We start from the raw sequence: 18,586 nt of genomic DNA on the forward strand, positions 1-18,586 counted from the left end.
ACCTGGGAATCGTTCAGGGGGAAATTTATAATGGATGGACTTAGAAATAACATATTTTAGTATTTAACAATTGAGAGCTTTTTTTTAAAGATTAATTTATTTATGTTTGGCTGTGCCGGGTCTTGGTTGCTTCCTCCGGTGGCGGTGAGCGGGGGCTGCTCTCCAGTTGCGGTGCGCTGGCTTCTCACTGCAGTGGCTTCTCTTAGGACAGGGCCCGGCACTGGGTGTGCGGCCTCCATAGTTGCTGCGCGTGGGCTCAGTCCTTGCGGTTGCCGGGCTCCAGAGCGCAGGCTCAGTAGTTGCGGTGCGCTGGCCCAGTTGCTCAGCGGCCTGTGGCATCTTCCCAGACCAGGGATCAAACCTGCATCCCCTGCGTTGGCAGGCAGCCTCCTCACCGCTGAGTCATAAGGGAAGCCCTATGAGAGCTTTCAGAAAGTTCTTCGTTTCCCTCCTGAGAGCTTTTTCCCGACACCATTAAATCCCAGCTCAGTTGCCGTGACTTTGGGTGCACGTATGCCCTGATCGCAGTTTCTCCTTCAGGAAACAGGGACACTCATGACTTCCTGTGCGTGCCTGGGGGCAGGGGGCCTCGCCAAGGGGCAGCGTGTCAGGCACTGGGGACCCCGGGGTCTCCTCACCGTGCTGTGTCCGTCTGTTTCCCTGCCTGGATGCCGGAGCACGCCCAGCACCCCGCCTCGGCCCCGGGCAGCCCCGGGCTCGGCCTCAGCGGCTGCAACCACTGACCCAGTTGCCATGGCCTCCAGGGGGAGCCCGGGAGGAGCCATCACTGGGGCCAAGCCTCGCCCTCTGTGGCCTAAAGCTGCGAACGTCCTAACCTGCGGCACCTGCAACCACGTGACTTACGTGGCGAGCGGGACGTGGCGGAGTTGAGGATGTGAAGAGGATGCGAAGAGTGGGAAGTTATCCGGGGTAACCTCGTGAGTCCCTATGACGGGGGACAGGAGGGGCGGGGTCAGAAGGAGACGTTGGAGGAGGACTCACTTAGGAGACGTAGGCAGGAGCCACAAGCCAAGGACTCTGGGCGACCTCAAGACGCCGGGAAAGGCAGGAGCAGACCCTCCAGAAGCAACGCCCTGACCTCAGCTCAGGGGACCCAGCGTGATCCTGACCTAGAACTGCAGGGGAAGCCATATGCATGGTGTGAAGCCGTCAGCTTTGCGGCCACGTGTTGGGGCGTACACGGGGCTCATGAACCTCCCAACACAAACTCCTACAGGTCTTCTCAAACGTGGAGAGGCCCCTCCCACACCAGCCAAGGCCCCAGGAGCCAGCCCTTCCTCCCTACCTCGTCCAGGGCCAGCCCTCCAGCCCCTCAGTGAAATACCTGGTGGGAAACCAGGCTTGGGTCTCTGCTTCCCCTCCCAGCAGGTCTGGCTGGCATCCCCTCCCCCACCTGAGCAGCCAGGCCCAGCCTGCAGGCAGTCCCCACCCCTCTCCCCTGCTCACTCACAGAAGCTGAGGTGGGAAAGGCCGGGTTTGGGAGTCAGCCCCGCCAGATGCCAGCCCCCCACAGCTGTTAGGCCCTGGGCAGAGCAGGCCTCCCTGAGCCCTGGAACAGAGGTGGGGGGAAGGCTTGGGGAGGCAGCATGGCGGGGGCTGGGCAGACATGGGGTGTCCGCCCCGCAGCTGGAGGTGCTCAGCACCCTCCCGGGGGCACTGCCCGCTTCCTCTGGGCGCTGGGCACCCAAGCTTCCCTGCACCCCCTCCCCTGGGCTGCAATTACGGGTCCTCCAGGCTAATCGCTGGGGTTGACTCGCTCCTGGCCCCGCTTCCCTAATGAGGCTTTTGTCCCCTTAATTGGCCATCTCCAGGCGCTTTTCTCTGACCCCCCCACCTACGCTGCCTGTCCCAGATCCCAGGCCCAACTATGTGCTAATTGGGCCTTTGAGGGGGGCACACAGAATGACCCCTCCCCTCCCTGCCCTCTGGCCGGCCTATATCAGACCCCCACCTATGGGCTCCTCACACCTCAGGGCCCGGGTGAGGGCACAGGACGGTTCCGATTCCCTGGGCCCTGCTCTGCCAACTGAGGTCCCCCCTCCCTGTATGGTCCCCCACCCTCTGTCTCTCTTCCTGTGCCCCTCCCTGGCCCTGGGCCCCCAGCCCCGGCTGCTCCTCGCCCCTCGCAGATTTGCGGGGGTGGCTGCTCTCTGATCAGCATTGTGGGGAGCCACTCCGTCACCCCAGCCATGCACCCCGGGGCTCCCACAGGCCCTGGAGTCTCTGAGGCAGGCCCCCGGGAGCTGTGTGCCTTCGTGAGTGGGGCGGCTGCTCACGTGCTGCGCGCCCTGCACCCGCGGCGGGCCAGGCCCCTCAAAAGGAGGCCCAACCACAGGCGGTTCCTACACAACCAGATCTGCAGGTGAGGGGGGCAGGGTGGGAGGGGGCTGGGAGGGGCTGGGAGGGGCTGGGGTGGGACCCAGGCCCAGACAGCACAGAGCAGAGGGGACCCCGGGGCCAGATGCACCCAACATGCACCTATGGAGTGCCGACTGTGTGCCCGGCCCCAGAGACCCATCCGTAGGAAGCAAAGTTCTCTGCCTCGGGAGTTCCCTGGCGGTCCAGTGGTTAACCCTCTGTGCTTCCACTCAGGAGGCGTGGGTTCAATCCCTGGTCCGGGAACCAAGACCCTGCATGCCGCGGGCATAGCCAGAAAAACTCTCTGCTTCATGGAGTTTGTGTTCCAGTGGTGAGGCAGCTGATAAGGGACTGTCAAAATAAAGAAGTGGGGCCTTCCCCGGCGGTCCAGGGGTTTTACCTTCGCCTTCCAGTGCGAGGGGTGCAGGTTCAGCCCCTGGGCAGGGAGGTAAGAGCCCACATAGCGTGAAAGTGAAAATGTTAGTCGCCCAGTCACGTCCCACTCTGTGTGGCCCTGCGGACTGTAGCTGCCAGGCTCCTCTGTCCATGGGATTCTCCAGGCAAGGATACTGCAGTGGGTAGCCTTTCCCTTCTCCAGGGGGTCTTCCCAACCCAGGGATCAAACCCGGGTCTCCTGCATTGCAGGCGGATTCTTTACTGTCTGAGCCACCAGGGAGGCCCAAGATCCCATGTACCTTGTGGCCAGAAAAAAAAAAAAAACAAACAAACATAAAACAGAAGCAATATTTAACAAACTCAATAAAGACTTAAAAAAAATAAAGAAGTGAATGACACCATACGAGGCTACAACGTGCCAGGATGGCTAGTGAAAGGACCCAGACACGGAAGGCCCCCTACTGTGCAAGTCCATTCCTGTGAAATATCCAGAATCTACCCAGCCACAGAGCACGAAGCAGGTTGGTGGGTGCCAGGGGCTGGGGGCTGGGCTGGGCAGACATGCCTCACAGGTGCCAGGTCTCCTTCTGGGATGTGATGGAAAGTTCTGGAACTAATTAGAGGGGGTGTTTGCACAACATCATGAGTGTACTGAAGGCCACTGAATTGCATGCTTTAAAATGGTTCCCTTTAAGTGCTGTGAAATTTACCTCAGTTTTTACAAACAATACGGCTTGTTTGAAGGTGGTGAGTGCTGCCGAGGGCGTGCTGGGGGCGGGCTGGCATTTTGGGAAAGGTGTCCAGGAGGGCCTCCTGGGGAGGGGAGAGAGTAGCCCTGCGGAGATGAGGGGGGCAGCCCTGGAAGGGGGCGCACTGCAAAGGCCCAGAGGCGCCAGGGAGCAGGCCTGGGGATGCTGGAGCAGAGTGAGGGGACAGACTCAGGTTCAAGACAGAGAAGGGACTGATCGGGGGACCTCGTGGGCCCCGGAGGGACTTGGGCTCTGGGCGGGGACGTGGTGGGGTCTGAAAGGACCCCCAGACTGTCGATCGGGGATGCAGGCAGCTAGGGATGGTGGTGGCTCAGACGATGGAGGCGGGGTCCGACTCCGGGGCGGTTTGAAGGCAGCGCCTTTCTAACCCACACACCATGCACACTCGGCCTCTCTCCTGCTCGAGCACCCCTCCCGTGGCTCCCGTGGCCCTCAGCACAGAGGCTCTGCTCCGCCAGCCCCTGTTTCCCTGCCAGCCGCAGCTCCCCACCTAGCTCTGCACCAGTCAGCTTCTTGCGGGAGCCACGCCTTGCCCTGTCTCCAGGCACGTGGATGGAGACCTCTGCTCCTCTGGGTCTCTGCGCAGCCTGTCCACGCCCACACACCCACCCGGGCCTGTGCTCGCCCCTCACCCTGTGACAGTGACCATTTTTTGAGGCCACTGTGTGCCAGGTACACTGTCCTAAGGCCCTGACATACGCCAGGTCGCTTACCACTCCCACAAACCTGCACTGTAGGCTCTCTGTTTTCCCCATATTACTGACGGGGAGCTCAGAGAGGTGCAATGACTTGTCCAAGGCTACACAGCTAGAGAGGTGAGACAGTTGTAAGGCAGTCTGAGTCCATGCTGTGGACCACTCTGTAGTCCTGCCTGGGTACAGCATCTCAGGGACTGGGTGGTGAGGGCGATGGTGGTGATGGTGATGAGGATGAAGATGATGATTGTGATAATGATGAAGGTGACGGTAAGGATGATGGTAGTGACTGTGATGATGGTGACAGTGATCGTGGTGAGGGTGATGGTGGTGGTGGTGACGGTGATGGTGATGGTGGTGATGGTGAGGGTGATGGTGGTGATGGTTATGGTGGTGATGGTGGTGATGGTGGTGAGGGTGATGGTGGTGGTGGTGATGGTGAGGGTGATGGTGGTGGTGGTGACGGTGATGGTGATGGTGGTGATGGTGGTGAGGGTGATGGTGGTGGTGGTGATGGTGAGGGTGATGGTGGTGGTGGTGACGGTGATGGTGATGGTGGTCATGGTTATGGTGGTGATGGTGATGGTGGTGATGGTGGTGATGGTGAGGGTGATGATGGCGATGGTGGTGAGGGTGGTGGTGGTGATGGTGATGTGGATGAAGATAATGATGAAGGTGACAGTGAGGATGATGGTAGTGACTGTGATGATGGTGATGGTGGTGAGGGTGATGGTGGTGATGGTGGTGGTGGTGGTGATGGTGAGGGTGATGATGGCGATGGTGGTGAGGGTGATGGTGGTGGTGGTGATGGTGAGGGTGATGATGGCGATGGTGGTGAGGGTGATGGTGGTGATGGTGACGGTGATGATGGCGATGGTGGTGAGGATGGTGGTGGTGATGGTGATGTGGATGAAGATAATGATGGTGATAATGATGAAGGTGACAGTAAGGATGATGGTAGTGACTGTGATGATGGTGATGATGGCGGTGGTGATGGTGGTGGTGGTGACGGTGATGGTGATGGTGGTCATGGTTATGGTGGTGATGGCGATGGTGGTGAGGGTGGTGGTGGTGATGGTGATGAGGATGAAGATAATGATGGTGATAATGATGAAGGTGATGGTAAGGATGATGGTAGTGACTGTGATGATGGTGACGGTGATGGTGGTGGTGGTGACGGTGATGGTGGTCATGGTTATGGTGGTGATGGTGATGGTGGTGATGGTGAGGGTGATGACGGCGATGGTGGTGAGGGTGGTGGTGGTGATGGTGATGTGGATGAAGATAATGATGAAGGTGACAGTGAGGATGATGGTAGTGACTGTGATCATGGTGATGGTGGTGGTGGTGGTGATGGTGAGGGTGATGATGGCGATGGTGGTGAGGGTGATGGTGGTGAGGGTGATGATGGTGATGATGGCGATGGTGATGGTGCTGAGGCTGAGGTGATGGTAAGGATGAGGGTGGTGGCGATGGGAGCTAAAACCTATCGGACACTTCCCACGTGCCTGGCACTGTTCTAAGTGCTTTAGTTTTGGCCCCCGTTGCCCGTTACAGTGAGCATAAGCTCAGGAATTGCTGACAGCAGCCCCAGGAGGCGGGTGCTCTCACAGTCCTCCCTTTTCAGATGAGGAAACTAAGGCACAGAGCGGTGAAGTGACTTGCCCAAGCTCCTGATTTTCTGGAGGTGGGTGGCTCCAGGGACTCGCCGCAGGACATCCTGGACCACACGTGAATGACTGGGAGCCTCCTGCCCTAACCGCTTCTCCCCTGCCGCAAGCGGCCTTCCTCCTGGGAGCCCAGGATGGAAGACCCACCTGCCCCCAAACACGGTCCGCCCCACGTTCCAGAGCCGGCCTCCTCACCAACTGCTCAAGAACCCCTCCCCACCTTCAGCCTGCCCCCCAGCCTGGACCCCATGGCGATGCCGCTGATTGGCACCCCGCCACCACCCCCCAGCTCCCTGCCTGTCCTCCCCGCCCCCCAGAGCCAGCTTCGGCAGCACAGACCTCCCCACCCCCACAGCTGCTCTGCCCCAGGCTCCGCGGAGGCCCAGGCCGCCCACAGTGAGCACATCCCCCTGGGCACGCAGGCGCGGCCCAACAAGATCCAGGGCAGGGGCGAGCTCCTATCGCGTCTCCCCACCCACGCCCTCCTCTCTCCGGGTCCCCTCAGGCCCCGCTCCCCCGGGATCCCCCTCCACCCACGCTTTTTTTTTTAACTCCGTGTGAAAAAATTTCAAACTTGCAGAAAAGTCAAAAGACAGATGTCTGATGCAGCAGCTCCTTTACTGAAACTTTAATTATTTATTTGGCAGCTCTGGGTCTCAGTTGCGCCCTGCGGCATGGCGTGCAGGGAATCTAGCTCCCCAACCAGGGATCGAACCCGGGGCCCCGGCTTTGGAAGCACGGTGTGTCTTAGCCACTGGACCACCGGGGAAGTCCCATCAGATATATTTTCTAAAATTAATTAACTTTTATTTATCTTCGCGGCTGTGTGGGTTTCTCTCTAGTTGTGGCGAGCAGGGGCTCCTCTCTAGGTGCGCGCGTGGGCTCCTCTCCTTGGGGAGTACGGCTTCGCGCACAGGCTCAGATTGTGGTGCTCCGGCTTCCTTTCTCCAGGGCATGTGGGGTCTTCCCTGATCAGTGACCCAGCATGCTTCCTGTCTTAGTCACTGGATCACCAGGGAAGTTCCAACGGATACATTTTTAAAGAAACCTTTCCCTGCAGGTTTAACATAGTACAAAAAAAAATGCACACATCATCCGTGCAGAGCTTAATGAATTTTTCCCAAAGGGGACCTGCTGATAAAATCAACATTCAGATCTAGTAACAGGGCATTTCTTGCCTCCAGAGATCCTGATGGGATCTCCTTCCCATGAGTCGCCATCCTGACGTTTCTCCCTGTTGATCGAGTTAGCCTGGTTTTGAACTTTATTTCTATGGTGTCACGCACTGACTGGGAGAAGGCAATGGCACCCCACTTCAGTACTCTTGCCTGGAAAATCCCATGGACGGAGGAGCCTGGTAGGCTGCAGTCCATGGAGTCGAAAAGAGTCGGACACGACCGAGCGACTTCACTTTCACTTTTCACTTTCATGCACTGGAGAAGGGAATGGCAACCCACTCCAGTGTTCTTGCCTGGAGAATCCCAGGGACAGGGGAGCCTGGTGGGCTGCCGTCTATGGGGTTGCACAGAGTCGGACACCACTGAAGTGACTTAGCGCGGCAGCAGCACACACTAAGTCTCACTGCTTTTGTTCAACACCATGTTTTTGCATTCATCTGCTGGAAAGTCCACGATCAAACATGACAGACTGGGCGGGGTGCTGAGAACAACCTCATGATTCTGGAGCCTCAGGCCCCAGACCAAGGTGCTGGCGGGGAGAGGCCTCCTCCTTGGCTTCTCTTGTGGTCATTCCTCTGTGCGTCCTCATCTCCTCCTCCCGGGTTACGAACCACCCTGATGATGTCATTTTGACTTAATCACCTCTCTAAGGACTCCATCTCCAAATGCAGTCACGTTTTGAGGCCCTGGGGCTTCCCTGGTGGCTCAGTGGTAAAGAATCTGCCTGCGATGCAGGCGACCTGGGTTCAATCCCTGGGTTGGGAAGATTCCCCTGGAGAGGGAAATGGCAACCCACTCCAGTATTCTTGCCTGGAGAATTCCATGGACAGAGAAGCCTGGTAGGCTACAGTCCATGGGGTTACAAACAGTCAGACATGACTGAGTGACTTTACTTTCTGAGGTGCTGGGGGTTAAAACTGCAACATATAATTTCAGGGGGACACAGTGCAGTGCGAGATCCACCTGCATTGCTACTGACGGGTAGGGATACTGGGGGAGACCTGTGCAGTGGCTACTGCGGTCATCCAGGGAGGCCAGGACCCCAGCCAGGGCTTGGTGGCGATCCTGAGAGGGCTGGTGGAGATGCAGATTCATAGCCCTTTAGGAAGCAGAATCCACACGGCTTCAACGTTACAGTGGTGCTGCCAGTCCACAGAGTGCCTTTGTGCAAAAAAAAAAAAAAATTGTGAAGGCACCTCTTAAGACATTTTTTACTTCTCCATGTTGGAATATGGTCAGAATAAATCTAAATGCCAAACATACCAGGATTTCCTGGTGGCTCAGTGGTAAAGAATCCTCCTGCTAATGCAGAAGTCATGGGTTCGATCCCTGGTCTAGAAAGATCACACAGGCCTCGGAGCAACTAAGCCCACTCGCCACAACTGTTGAGCCTGTGTCCAGAGCCGGGGAGCCAGGACGACTGAGCCTCACGCTGCAACTACTGAAGCCCGTGCACCCTAGAGCCTGTGCTCTGCAACCAGAGAAGCCACTGCAATGAGAAGCCCGCACACCCCAACTAGAGAGGAGCCCCCGTGAGCCTCAAGGAAGGAAAGCCCTCACAGCAACGAAGACCCAGCACGGACAAAAATAAATAAATAAATATTTTTAAGTGCACAGTGTTGGACGGGACCTGCCTCCTTGTGCAATGCACAAGCCCCACAGCTGTTCATAGCTTCCCAATGGATGGGGTTGAAAGTGAAACAAAGGGTTAGTTGATCAGTCCTGTCTGACTCTGTGACCCCATGGACAGTAGCCCACCAAGCTCCTCTATCCATGGGATTTCCCAGGCAAGAATACTGGAGTGGGTTGCCATTTCCTTCTCCAGGGAAATCTTCCCCATCTAGGGATCGAACCTGTGTCTCCTACATTGCAGGCAGATTCTTTACCATCTGAGCCACCAGGAAAGCCCATGGATGGGTTAGAGACACTGAACTGTGGGACTCAAGAAAATGGACCCAGGGCAGAGACAGTAGCGTAAAGACAAGTGGGGAGGGAGAGCAGAGACACGTCACTCCTGGGATGGCAGACGGGAGGGGATTTCTTCATGGTCACCCCTGTAACGCCCGGCTCTTTCCGCAGGCAGTTTGCCAAGATCGAAGCTGCCACCCAGCACCTGGCCATGTCCATTCTGTCCCAGGAGGCAGCTCCCCAGAGACCGACGCCCCAGAGGCCGCCCCCACCACCTCCCTCCCCCTTCCTGGGCGTGGCCTGTGCTGTGGCACCCACCGAGGCACTGCATGCTGGCCCCAGCCTGAGTCTTGCTGCCCTGGACGCCTCCACCCTCGACCTCTTTGAGGACATTGCGCTCCCCCCAGCGTGTCCTTCAGCGCCATCTGACCTGTCCCTCTGTGTGCTGGGCCAGCCGGCCCTGAGGCAGGACACACTGTTCTACGACCCCCTGCTCCCTCCACCGCGTTCCCTGGGGGGAGGGGAGGAGCTCTTGGCTTCTGAGGGTCGCTGCGGGGGCAGGTGGGAGGTGTCTTGTGCCTGCCCTTCTCAGGGTACCCCTGCAGGCTGGGGGACCTACTTTCCGTGACACCCAATCACAACCCAGCCCAGGCTCCCAGAGGGACCAGAGCCCCCGCCATGACAGCTCCTCAGCTGCCTGCCAGGCAGTCCTCTGTCCCATCCACGCCCCTCCTGGCAACCTCTGGCCACAGGAATCAAGCCCAGACTCCTGCCTCGGCCTCAAGGGTCTTCTCCCAGGTCCAGGGCTCCCAGTTCAGCCTCTGGGATGGAGGAGGGGGTGCTCTCTCCCTTTCTCACCTTCTCCCTTCTTTCTGCTCAGCCCCACCTCCTTGGTGACTGTCCCCCCACCCCCGGCACCCTCTCACCCTGGTTCAGCTCTGTCTAATGTCTGGTCTTGTCTTGTTTATTCCCAAAGATCTGCGGGCTGCCTACTGCATACCAGGCCCAGATCTGGGTGTGAGGACTCAGCAGTGAATAAAACAGACATCTCTGCCCTCACGGAGTTGACATGGCAGGGTGGGGGATAAAGTTGGGAGCGCTGAAAATAAATGAGTATATCCATACTTTTTTTTTTTTTTAAGGCAAGATAAATTTCCAATTTCAGATTGGTATTAGTGCTGGGAAGAAAATATTGATAGGATAGCAACCCGATTGGGTGACTCCTTGATACAGGGTGGTCAGGGAAGGCCTTCAATGACAAGGAACTGGTACTGTGGAAAAGTCTGGGGTTTCGAGCAGAGGGACCAGCCGGTGCAAAGGCCCTGAGGTGGGACGCTGGGGACCAGCCTGGCTGGAGCAGAGTGAGCTGGAGGAGAGTGTAAGACAGACGGGTGGGCGGTTGAGGGGCTGAAAAGGCACACAGCAAATTGGAGTTCAGTTCAGTTCAGTCGTTCAGTCGGTCTGACTCTTTGCGACCCCATGAACTGCAGCACGCCAGGCCTCCCTGTCCATCACCAACTCCCGGAGTTCACCCAGACTCACGTCCATTGTGTCAGTGATGCCATCCAACCATCTCATCCTCTGTCGTCCCCTTCTCCTCCTGCCCTCAATCTTTCCCAGCATCAGGGTTTTTTCAAATGAGTCAGCTCTCCGCATCAGGTGGCCAAAGTATTGGAGTTTCAGTTTCAACATCAGTCCCTCCAATGAACACCCAGGAGTGATCTCCTTTAGGATGGACTTGTTGGATCTCCTTGCAGTCCAAGGGACTCTCAAGAGTCTTCGCCAACACCACAGTTCAAAAGCATCAATTCTTTGGCGGTCAGCTTTCTTTATAGTCCAACTCTCACATCCATACATGACTACTGGAAAAACCATAGCCTTGACTAGACAGACCTTTGTTGGCAAAGTAATGTCTCTGCTTTTGAATATGCTGTCTAGGTTGGTCATAACTTTCCTTCCAAGGAGCAAGCGTCTTTTAATTTCATGGCTGCAATCACCATCCACAGTGATTTTGGAGTCCAAAAAAATAAAGTCGGCCACTGTTTCCACTGTTTCCCTGTCTATTTGACATGAAGTGATGGGACCAGATGCCATGATCTTCGTTTTCTGAATGTTGAGCTTTAAGCCAACTTTTTCACTCTCCTCTTTCACTTTCATCAAGAGGCTTTTTAGTTCCTCTTCACTTTCTGCCATAAGGGTGGTGTCATCTGCATATCTGAGGTTATTGATATTTCTCCCGGCAATCTTGATTCCAGCTGTGCTTCATCCAGCCCAGCATTTCTCATGATGTACTCTGCATATAAGTTAAATAAGCAGGGTGACAATATACAGCCTTGACATACTCCTTTTCCTATTTGGAACCAGTCTGTTGTTCCATGTCCAGTTCTAACTGTTGCTTCCTGACCTGCATACAGGTTTCTCAAGAGGCAGGTCAGGTGGTCTGGTATTCCCATCTCTTTCAGAATTTTCCACAGTTTATTGTGATCCACACAGTCAAAGGCTTTGGCATAGTCAATAAAGCAGAAATAGATGTTTTTCTGGAACTCTCTTGCTTTTTCGTTTGGCTTTTATTCCAAAAGTGATGGGAAATTCTCTCTCAACCCCTTTCTCGCAACCCCACTTCCAAGCACCGTCTAAACATTAGGACACCACCCGAAGAGGCAGGTGCTGTGAGAGGGAAAACTGAGGCTCCAAGAGAACAGACGAAAGAGCGCGGAGAGGGAGGGACTTCTTGGCTTGTCGCGCCTTTATAGCCCTTTCCTGGAAAGTGCGTGGGTCTAAATTTCTGTCTCTGGCTAGAAGGGCCAGGTTCGGACCCAAGGTCTGCCCCTGCGCCGCGCACTCCCCGCCCTTCGCCCTTCGAACTTGACAGTCAGTCTGATCACGACCCGCTAACCTTTCCGGCTGCAGTCCAGAGTTCTCTGTACCCGGCGCACCGCTCCGCCTTTAGACACGCCACGCGTGCCTTTTGCGACTCCCCATTGGCCTGACGCTCTGCCTTTCTCCAGGGCGAGCCAATCACGCTCTCAAGACGGACAGCCTGGCCCACGGCCCCCGAGGAGGGGTGGGAAGAAGCGGCGTTCTCGGATTGGCTGCCAGCGGAGCGGAGCAGAGCTAGGCGAGTGCCTATTGGGCGGATCGGCTCTGGAGGCGGGACGTGGAGGGCGCGGGGTGGGGCTCCGTGTCCAGAAGGTGAGAAACGTTGACCCGGCCTGCGGACCCTACTGGAGGAGCCGAGCTGCGCGAGTCCGGCGGCAGCGGGTGAGAGACTGCAAGCCTCACCTGCGGAGGGCAGGCTCGGCTTCCTCTGGCGCCTTCCGGGTAAGGCCCCGCCGGCGCTGCGGGAGGACCGACCTCCCTGCCCGCCGCTGGGGAGACCGAGGCTCCGCGGGGCCATCCGGGGCCGAGGGGACGCGGCCGGGGCAGGACTCCTGCCCACGCCCGACACTAGTGGCTGGCCAGGGCCGATTCCACTCCCCGCGTCGAGTGCCCGCATCACCCCTGCGCGGAGGGTGTTTCCCCAAGAAGGAAACCGGCTCAGACGGAGCGTGAAACTTGAGGGTCACACAGCCAGCGAGGCTGGGTGCGGACGCACGCCGCCCGGGCCACCTGGGGGATCTGAACAGACCGATTGGCTCCGCAGGTGGCCGCCCATCGCGGGCCGCTCCTCTGCCCGACCTCGGGCTTCCTCTGCCCCGAGCTGCGTTCTGGATCCTCATCACTCCCCTAGAGCACCCCCAAACTCTGTCTCCAGCCCAGGCCCCGTCCCCACGTGTTTCATCTCCTCTGCCTCAATCAGGTGGGCTCTCCAGGGAATTAGCCCACCCTCTGACGACTGGAAACCAGGCCCGCCTGCCCCCTCCTCTCCGTCCCGGCTGCCTGGACTGGACCCTGCCCTCCCGGCCTCCACCTCCAGTCCAGCCCCACAGGCTGCCAGCGAGGCCTCCCTGTTTTCTATTTTCAAAACTTTCTTGTGGAAGTTTATTACACGTGTAGGGAAAAGTACAAATCACAGATACACAACTCACCTAACTTCACCAAGAGTATGCGAACAGCATACAAACGCAGAAACCAAACACCCCCGACGCGAAGTCCCAGCCCCTCCTTCATCACTACTGCCCAAGGACAACCATTATCATGACTTTAATGCCACCGATGGGTCTGGCTGGGTTCTTGCCTTATGTAAACGTTTTGTATTGTATTCAGTATATTGTATTTACCTGACTGGAGAACCTGTTTACACACTGTCAAAAATTCAAGAGCAACAGAGTCTTACATACAGTGGTCAAACATCCTTCACACTCTGCCCCTCAGAGACCTGTCCCTGCAGAAAAAGCCTGTTCTTACTTGCTAGCCAGAGAGCAAATACGGACTGCAGCAGTATGCAGGCTTTTTTTTTTTTTTTTTCCTTCTTGCATTTTGGCACAAATGGGAGCACTGTTTACACACTATGTTTGTCCCATCTGTGCCCCGTCACCCCCCTCCTTAACATCTCTCAGACATTTCTCCACATGGTTACTTAAAGATCTTGCTTGTGATTACCAGTGCCCTAACCGTGGATGTTTAGATTTATTTCTGTTCTTTGGCTCAGGGAGGGGGTCTCATAGTGAATAACCTTGTCCCATAATGAATAACTTGTGTCATTTCAAGGCATGTCTGCAGGCATGCACTTAGGCTAAACACTTGGCATGAGTTCCCTGGGTCACAGGGTTTGTGACTCTGTAATTTTGAGAACTGTGGGCACATGGTTCTCCCTAGGGGGTGCTTGCTGCAGTTTACACTCCTACCAGCTCTGCAGGCGCACCCGTCACAGGCTTTCGGACATTCCAGCACCCCACCCGCTCCTGACCCTGTCCCTCCAGTCTCTTGGAGAGTTACCAGTACCACCCAGAACCGGAGTGAGGAGAGCCCTCCAGGTGGAGGCAGCTGCCTGGGCAAAGGCCCTGAAGGGGGATGTGGCAGTCCAGCACCTTGTGGGAGGAGGGTACCTCTTAGTCTTGAAGACAGAGAAAAGCCATGAGGCCTGGGGGAGAGCTAAGATGGGGTAACAGGGTCACCTGTGTGTTTTCAAAAAGATTGCTTTCTCTCTCTTCACTTTCTTTGGGAGAACTCTGCCAAGAGAGTAGCTTCCCCAGAAATCCTCACCCTGGCCACAGCTGTAACTACGCAATGAAGTAATGCAGTGTGGTTTCATTTTTGAGGGAGTTTCCCTTCCATTTGTATTTAGAGACAAAATTCCCATAGCATAATATTCACCATTTTAGCCATCCACTAAGTTTTAAACTTTAGATATGCCACATGTAGGAAACATTTTCAGTGGTAGATGTGCTCAGTTTAAAGAATAACCAAAAGCACCTGTGGGACTCCCGACACTGAAACTTGCCCTGAGCAAGGGTCAGCTGGCTTGCCCTCCACTGGGTGCACTGGGTCCGCAGGGCCTTTGTTTCCTAAATAAATTAACAAATAAGTAAGTGACATGCAGAGGTGGGGGGAGCTGCAGACACAAGCCAGGACTCCTCGTTTGTGCAGCAGTTCCAGGAACCAGAGACACAAGTCTCTGGGAACATGGGCTGGGACCATGAGACTCGGGGTGTCCAGGGCCCTGATGGGGAGAGGTGGCAGTCACCCCTCTAGTCCCCGCAGCACCTCCGCCTTCATGGACCCCTCCCCTGGACCTCAGGGTCCTCCCCTTTAAAAGGGCTGCTGCCCAGGTGACTCTACCAGTGCCCCCCTTAATTTTTACATTGCTTGCTTTCTTTTTAATGGTGGGAGGGGCTTCCCCTGGAAGCCCAGGGGGTTAAGACTGTGCTTCCAGTGCTGAGGGCATGGGTGCCATTCTTGGTTGGGGAACACTTGCCACACAGAAATTAAACAAAATAAAAACAATTTAAAAAATAAAATTGTGGCAAAGTATACATAACCTAAAACTTACCATCCTGACCATTTTAAAGTATACAATTAAGAGGCATTTTGTATATTCCTAATATTGTGCACCCAGCACTACTATCTGATTCCAAACACTTCCATCTCCCCAGACGGAAACTCCGTGCCCCTCTTCAGTCTCTCCTTCGCCCCACCCCACCCCACCCCGCCCCAGCCAGCTCCGTCTCTGTGGACGGTCCATGTAAAGGGACTCCTGCGCCACGCTCTGTGACTCGGCAGCATTCACGGCGAGGGGCGTCCGCGCTCCTTTCCTTTTCGTGGCCGAATACTACACGTCGTGGGTACCCCAGCCTTTCTAAGACCCCTAGGCGGCGGGGTTCAGCTAGTGAGTCTCAGGCGTGGGCAAACTGCATTCAGAGAGGCAATCAGACCTGAGGGATCGCGGGTTGGGGTGGGGTGGGGAGGGTGGGGGCGGTGGGCGGTGGGTGGGTGTGCAGCTTTGCCTCAGGACCCCATCCCGACCCCTCAGGGGCTGACCGTGCCCTCCGGGGGACTTCAGAGCCTCAATCTCTCTCCAGGCTGCGGGAGGGTCACAGTGGGAGTCTAGGGGGTGAGTGCGTGGACCCCGGACATGCAGAGAAGCCCCCTCCGAGCCTAACCGCACTCCCTGGGCCCTCTGTCCACTCCAGGACATGGCAGCTGCGAGGCCCGCGTTGGGCCGCGTCCTTCCCGGATCTTCCATGCTCTTCCTGTGCGACATGCAGGAGAAGTTCCGCCACGTCGTGTACTTCCGTCAGATCGTCTCTGTGGCTGCGCGCATGCTCAAGGTACAGCCCTGCTCCCTCGGACCCAGGTCCAGACCCCATGCCTCCTCCCTCAGACCAGGAGTCCAGGCCGAAGCCCCTTTTGGGCTCAGACCTGCGCTCCTCCACCCCCATGCCAGGTGGCCCGGCTGCTGAGTGTGCCGACAGTGCTGACTGAGCAGTACCCACAGGGTCTGGGCCCCACGGTGCCCGAGCTGGGCGCCCAGGGCCTCCAGCCATACTCCAAGACCTGCTTCAGCATGGTGCCTGCGGTGCAGCAGGAGCTGGACGCACGGCCCCAGCTGCGCTCTGTGCTCCTCTGTGGCGTGGAGACACAAGCCTGCATCTTGGTGAGACCCCCACTGACCCTTGGGACCTCCTTTCCACCTGGGACCTCCCCAACCTGAAAACCCAGAACCCTGGACACTGCTTCCTGACCCGTGGCTCCCCTCCTGACCTGGGACCTTCAACTCCACTCAGGATCCCTGGGCTTTTGTCCTGCCAAGCATACCGCTATAATCCGCACCCCTCCTGCCCTGATCCGCCCTCAGCCCCACCCTGGCCCCCGTCATTCCTGGCTGGGGTGGTCCTGACCTCTCTCCGCCCCCAGCAAACGGCCCTGGACCTCCTGGATCGCGGGCTGCAGGTCCACGTGGTGGTGGACGCCTGTACCTCCCGGAGGTGAGCTCTTCTCAGGGGTGAGGTGCGTGTGGGTTGGGTTTGGGGCACCCAGGGAGAACCCGGGGGTGGATCCTTGCTGAGTTCACCGGCTGTCTGGGCGTGGGGTAGGGACCGAGACACCCTCTCTCCCACCCCCTCAGCCAGGTGGACCGGCTGGTGGCGTTGTCGCGGTTGCGCCAGAGCGGTGCCTTCCTCTCCACCAGCGAGGGGCTCATTTTTCAGCTCGTGGGCGACGCCACCCACCCTCAGTTCAAGGAGGTACTGGACCCCCCCACACCCGACCTCCCCCTTCTCCCACACAAACAGCAAATGCCTTTTCAGCGCCCACGGTACAGCGGCAGAATACATCCGGGAACATAGCAGGCTGCCGCCCCCAGGGGAGACTGCAGGTCAACACCGTACATCCCGGAGGGGAGAAGCCGGCTGGCCCTGAGGGCTGTAGAGAGAGAGAGAGAGAGAAAGCAGGGGAGGGCCAGGTGTGCCAGGACGGGTTGCTGAGGGTGGTCCAGAGGCCTCCCGGAAGAAGGGGACTTTAGAGCGAGGTGGAGATGGAAGGGAGCCACGGGGACCCTGTCAACAGCTCCACCCGGCCCTTCCCCAGCACCCCTCCTCCTCCTCCTCCTCCAGTCTGTGATACCCAGGTCCAGCCTCCACAGCCACCACCCAAGTGGCCTTCCCAGTACCCAGGTCTGACTGGGTAGCCACGGCTTCGCACCTTGGCCCTTAGGGTAACGGAATATGCCAATGTCCCAGTCCTCTGAGATCTGCCCCTTCTCCTCCTCTTAGATCAGGTCTGTTGAGCATTTACTGAGCACCTACTGTGTGCCAGCCAGTGTGGCAGGTCCAGGAACAATCGCAGAAAAAGACAATCTGTATTCAGTTTCACATGGGGGCCAGGAGCTGGGGAGGGAATCTGTGGGGTGTGTGAGAGATGAGATGGGGGCCGGCAGCACGGAGGCCCCTCCTGGGGGTGGCCTTAAAGCGAAGACCTGAAGTGGGGGCGGTGAGCAACCGGTCATCCGAAAAGCAGTCTTGGCAGAGTGGACAGCTAGGGCAGAAGCCTGGACGTGGGACTAAGCTTGACTTATTCAAGGAACCACAGAAGGGCACGGTGAACTCAGGGTGCAGGAGGGGCGGGGGGCTGGGAGAAGCCAGAGTGGAGTCTTCCCAAAGATTCTGGTGCAGTTGCACCCGGGATCTGGACACTGTCAGATCTGTGTGTGGCGCTGGGCAGCTAATGGACATGGGGTAGGAAGGAGGGAAACGAGGGTGGAGGCAGCAGAGTTACAGGCCTGGCTCACTTTCATTTTGTAATTTCTGTAGGTTAGCATGAGAGGACTTGCTGGTGGGTGCAGTCCATGAAAAGGCAGCCCAGAGAGGTTGAGCACAGCCGCTCAGGCTGTGCACTGATGGGGGAGGGGGTGGAAGGTCAAATGACCACCAGCATCTAAGAGGCAGTTGCATAAGTGCCTCCAGAGTTGAGGCACAAGGCGTGGGCTGGACCTGAGAGTTGAGGGGAGATTACTTAAGAAGTAGGTGTACACAGGAAGCCCCAGGACAGTCAGTCACCCTCAGTGGTCGAAGCCGGTAAGGTGGGCCCAGGTGACAGATAATCAGGCATTAACCCTGGTAGCTGTGGTGAAAGGGAGACCACCAGCAAAAGTCTTGAGGGGAGGGGGCGGTTAGTTTGGCCAGTTACTGCCCGGGGGTTGGGGGAGGGGCGGGCGGTGCGGCGAGGGAGATGAAAATGATCTGTTGTGGAGACGGAAACCCCTGACTCCTGACTCCCCCTACAGATCCAGAAGCTCGTCAAGGAGCCCAGCCCCGACAGCGGGCTGCTGGGCCTTTTCCAAGACCAGAACCCCCTCTTCCGCTGACCTCGCCACCCTGCGCTGTGCGGAGACACCCTCTTCTCCTGTCCTCGGGACTCTGGCAGGCGCGCTTTCTCCCCCCGTCGCCGGGTCCCGAGAGTGGTGCAGTCCACCGGGAGAACCGCCCCCTCGGGAGGGCGGTGGGTGCCGCCTTCCCATTGGGCCGCACCTCCCGGAAATGCAAATGAAGCTCCCGGAGCTGGGCGAGGGTTGGTCGAGCCGGGCTGGAGGCGGGGCTCGGCCCCGGGCCACTCCAAGGGGCGGCGAGGGGGAGGGCGTCACAGTCTATGTGGGACCAGCTCACGGAGAATAAACACTGATGTGACTGTGGGCCGAACCATTCTTGGGCTGG

At 57.5% G+C, this 18,586-nt stretch overlaps 2 protein-coding genes and 1 long non-coding RNA gene across 6 annotated transcripts; 2 read left to right on the top strand and 1 right to left on the bottom strand.

The window, feature by feature from the left end:
• The first annotated feature begins 2,210 nt into the window (after positions 1-2,210).
• C18H19orf85 (chromosome 18 C19orf85 homolog) lies at positions 2,211-10,051 on the top strand. Its single transcript, XM_086354465.1, has 2 exons — positions 2,211-2,383; positions 9,168-10,051. The coding sequence occupies exons 1-2, from the start codon at positions 2,211-2,213 to the stop codon at positions 9,622-9,624; spliced, it is 630 nt and encodes a 209-aa protein (XP_086210591.1). The 3' UTR covers positions 9,625-10,051.
• Positions 6,510-12,105, bottom strand: LOC147354620 (uncharacterized). The gene is made up of 2 exons (XR_015146503.1): positions 10,539-12,105; positions 6,510-8,249 (listed from the first exon to the last, which is right to left on the bottom strand). It is a non-coding gene; the product is annotated as an uncharacterized LOC147354620 (long non-coding RNA).
• A 74-nt stretch (positions 12,106-12,179) lies between these two features.
• On the top strand, positions 12,180-18,564 carry ISOC2 (isochorismatase domain containing 2). 4 transcript variants are annotated; one of them, XM_086354452.1, is made up of 6 exons: positions 12,180-12,317; positions 15,569-15,706; positions 15,823-16,032; positions 16,293-16,363; positions 16,504-16,621; positions 18,160-18,564. In XM_086354452.1, the coding sequence occupies exons 2-6, from the start codon at positions 15,572-15,574 to the stop codon at positions 18,238-18,240; spliced, it is 615 nt and encodes a 204-aa protein (XP_086210578.1). In that variant the 5' UTR covers positions 12,180-12,317; positions 15,569-15,571; the 3' UTR covers positions 18,241-18,564. The 4 variants fall into 4 exon arrangements, with proteins under 4 accessions (XP_086210578.1, XP_086210579.1, XP_086210575.1 ...); XM_086354453.1 differs by having other exon boundaries at positions 12,180-12,257; XM_086354449.1 differs by lacking the exon at positions 16,504-16,621.
• Positions 18,565-18,586: the final 22 nt, after the last annotated feature.

This window comes from Bos grunniens, chromosome 18 (assembly GCF_055505025.1).
Source record: "Bos grunniens cultivar Pamir isolate PY7600 chromosome 18, Bosgru_T2T1.0, whole genome shotgun sequence".
In the NCBI taxonomy this organism is placed as follows: Eukaryota; Metazoa; Chordata; class Mammalia; order Artiodactyla; family Bovidae; genus Bos; species Bos grunniens.

What these genes read in the sequence shown, in the direction of transcription:
- C18H19orf85 (XM_086354465.1), top strand. Translation starts at nt 2,211, where the DNA reads ATGCACCCCGGGGCTCCCACAGGCCCTGGAGTCTCTGAGGCAGGCCCC. An exon ending in CTACACAACCAGATCTGCAG is followed by an intron (nt 2,384 to 9,167) that starts GTGAGGGGGGCA and finishes CTCTTTCCGCAG; the next exon opens with GCAGTTTGCCAAGATCGAAG.
- ISOC2 (XM_086354449.1), top strand. Translation starts at nt 15,572, where the DNA reads ATGGCAGCTGCGAGGCCCGCGTTGGGCCGCGTCCTTCCCGGATCTTCC. An exon ending in TGGCTGCGCGCATGCTCAAG is followed by an intron (nt 15,707 to 15,822) that starts GTACAGCCCTGC and finishes CCCCCATGCCAG; the next exon opens with GTGGCCCGGCTGCTGAGTGT. An exon ending in AGACACAAGCCTGCATCTTG is followed by an intron (nt 16,033 to 16,292) that starts GTGAGACCCCCA and finishes CTCCGCCCCCAG; the next exon opens with CAAACGGCCCTGGACCTCCT.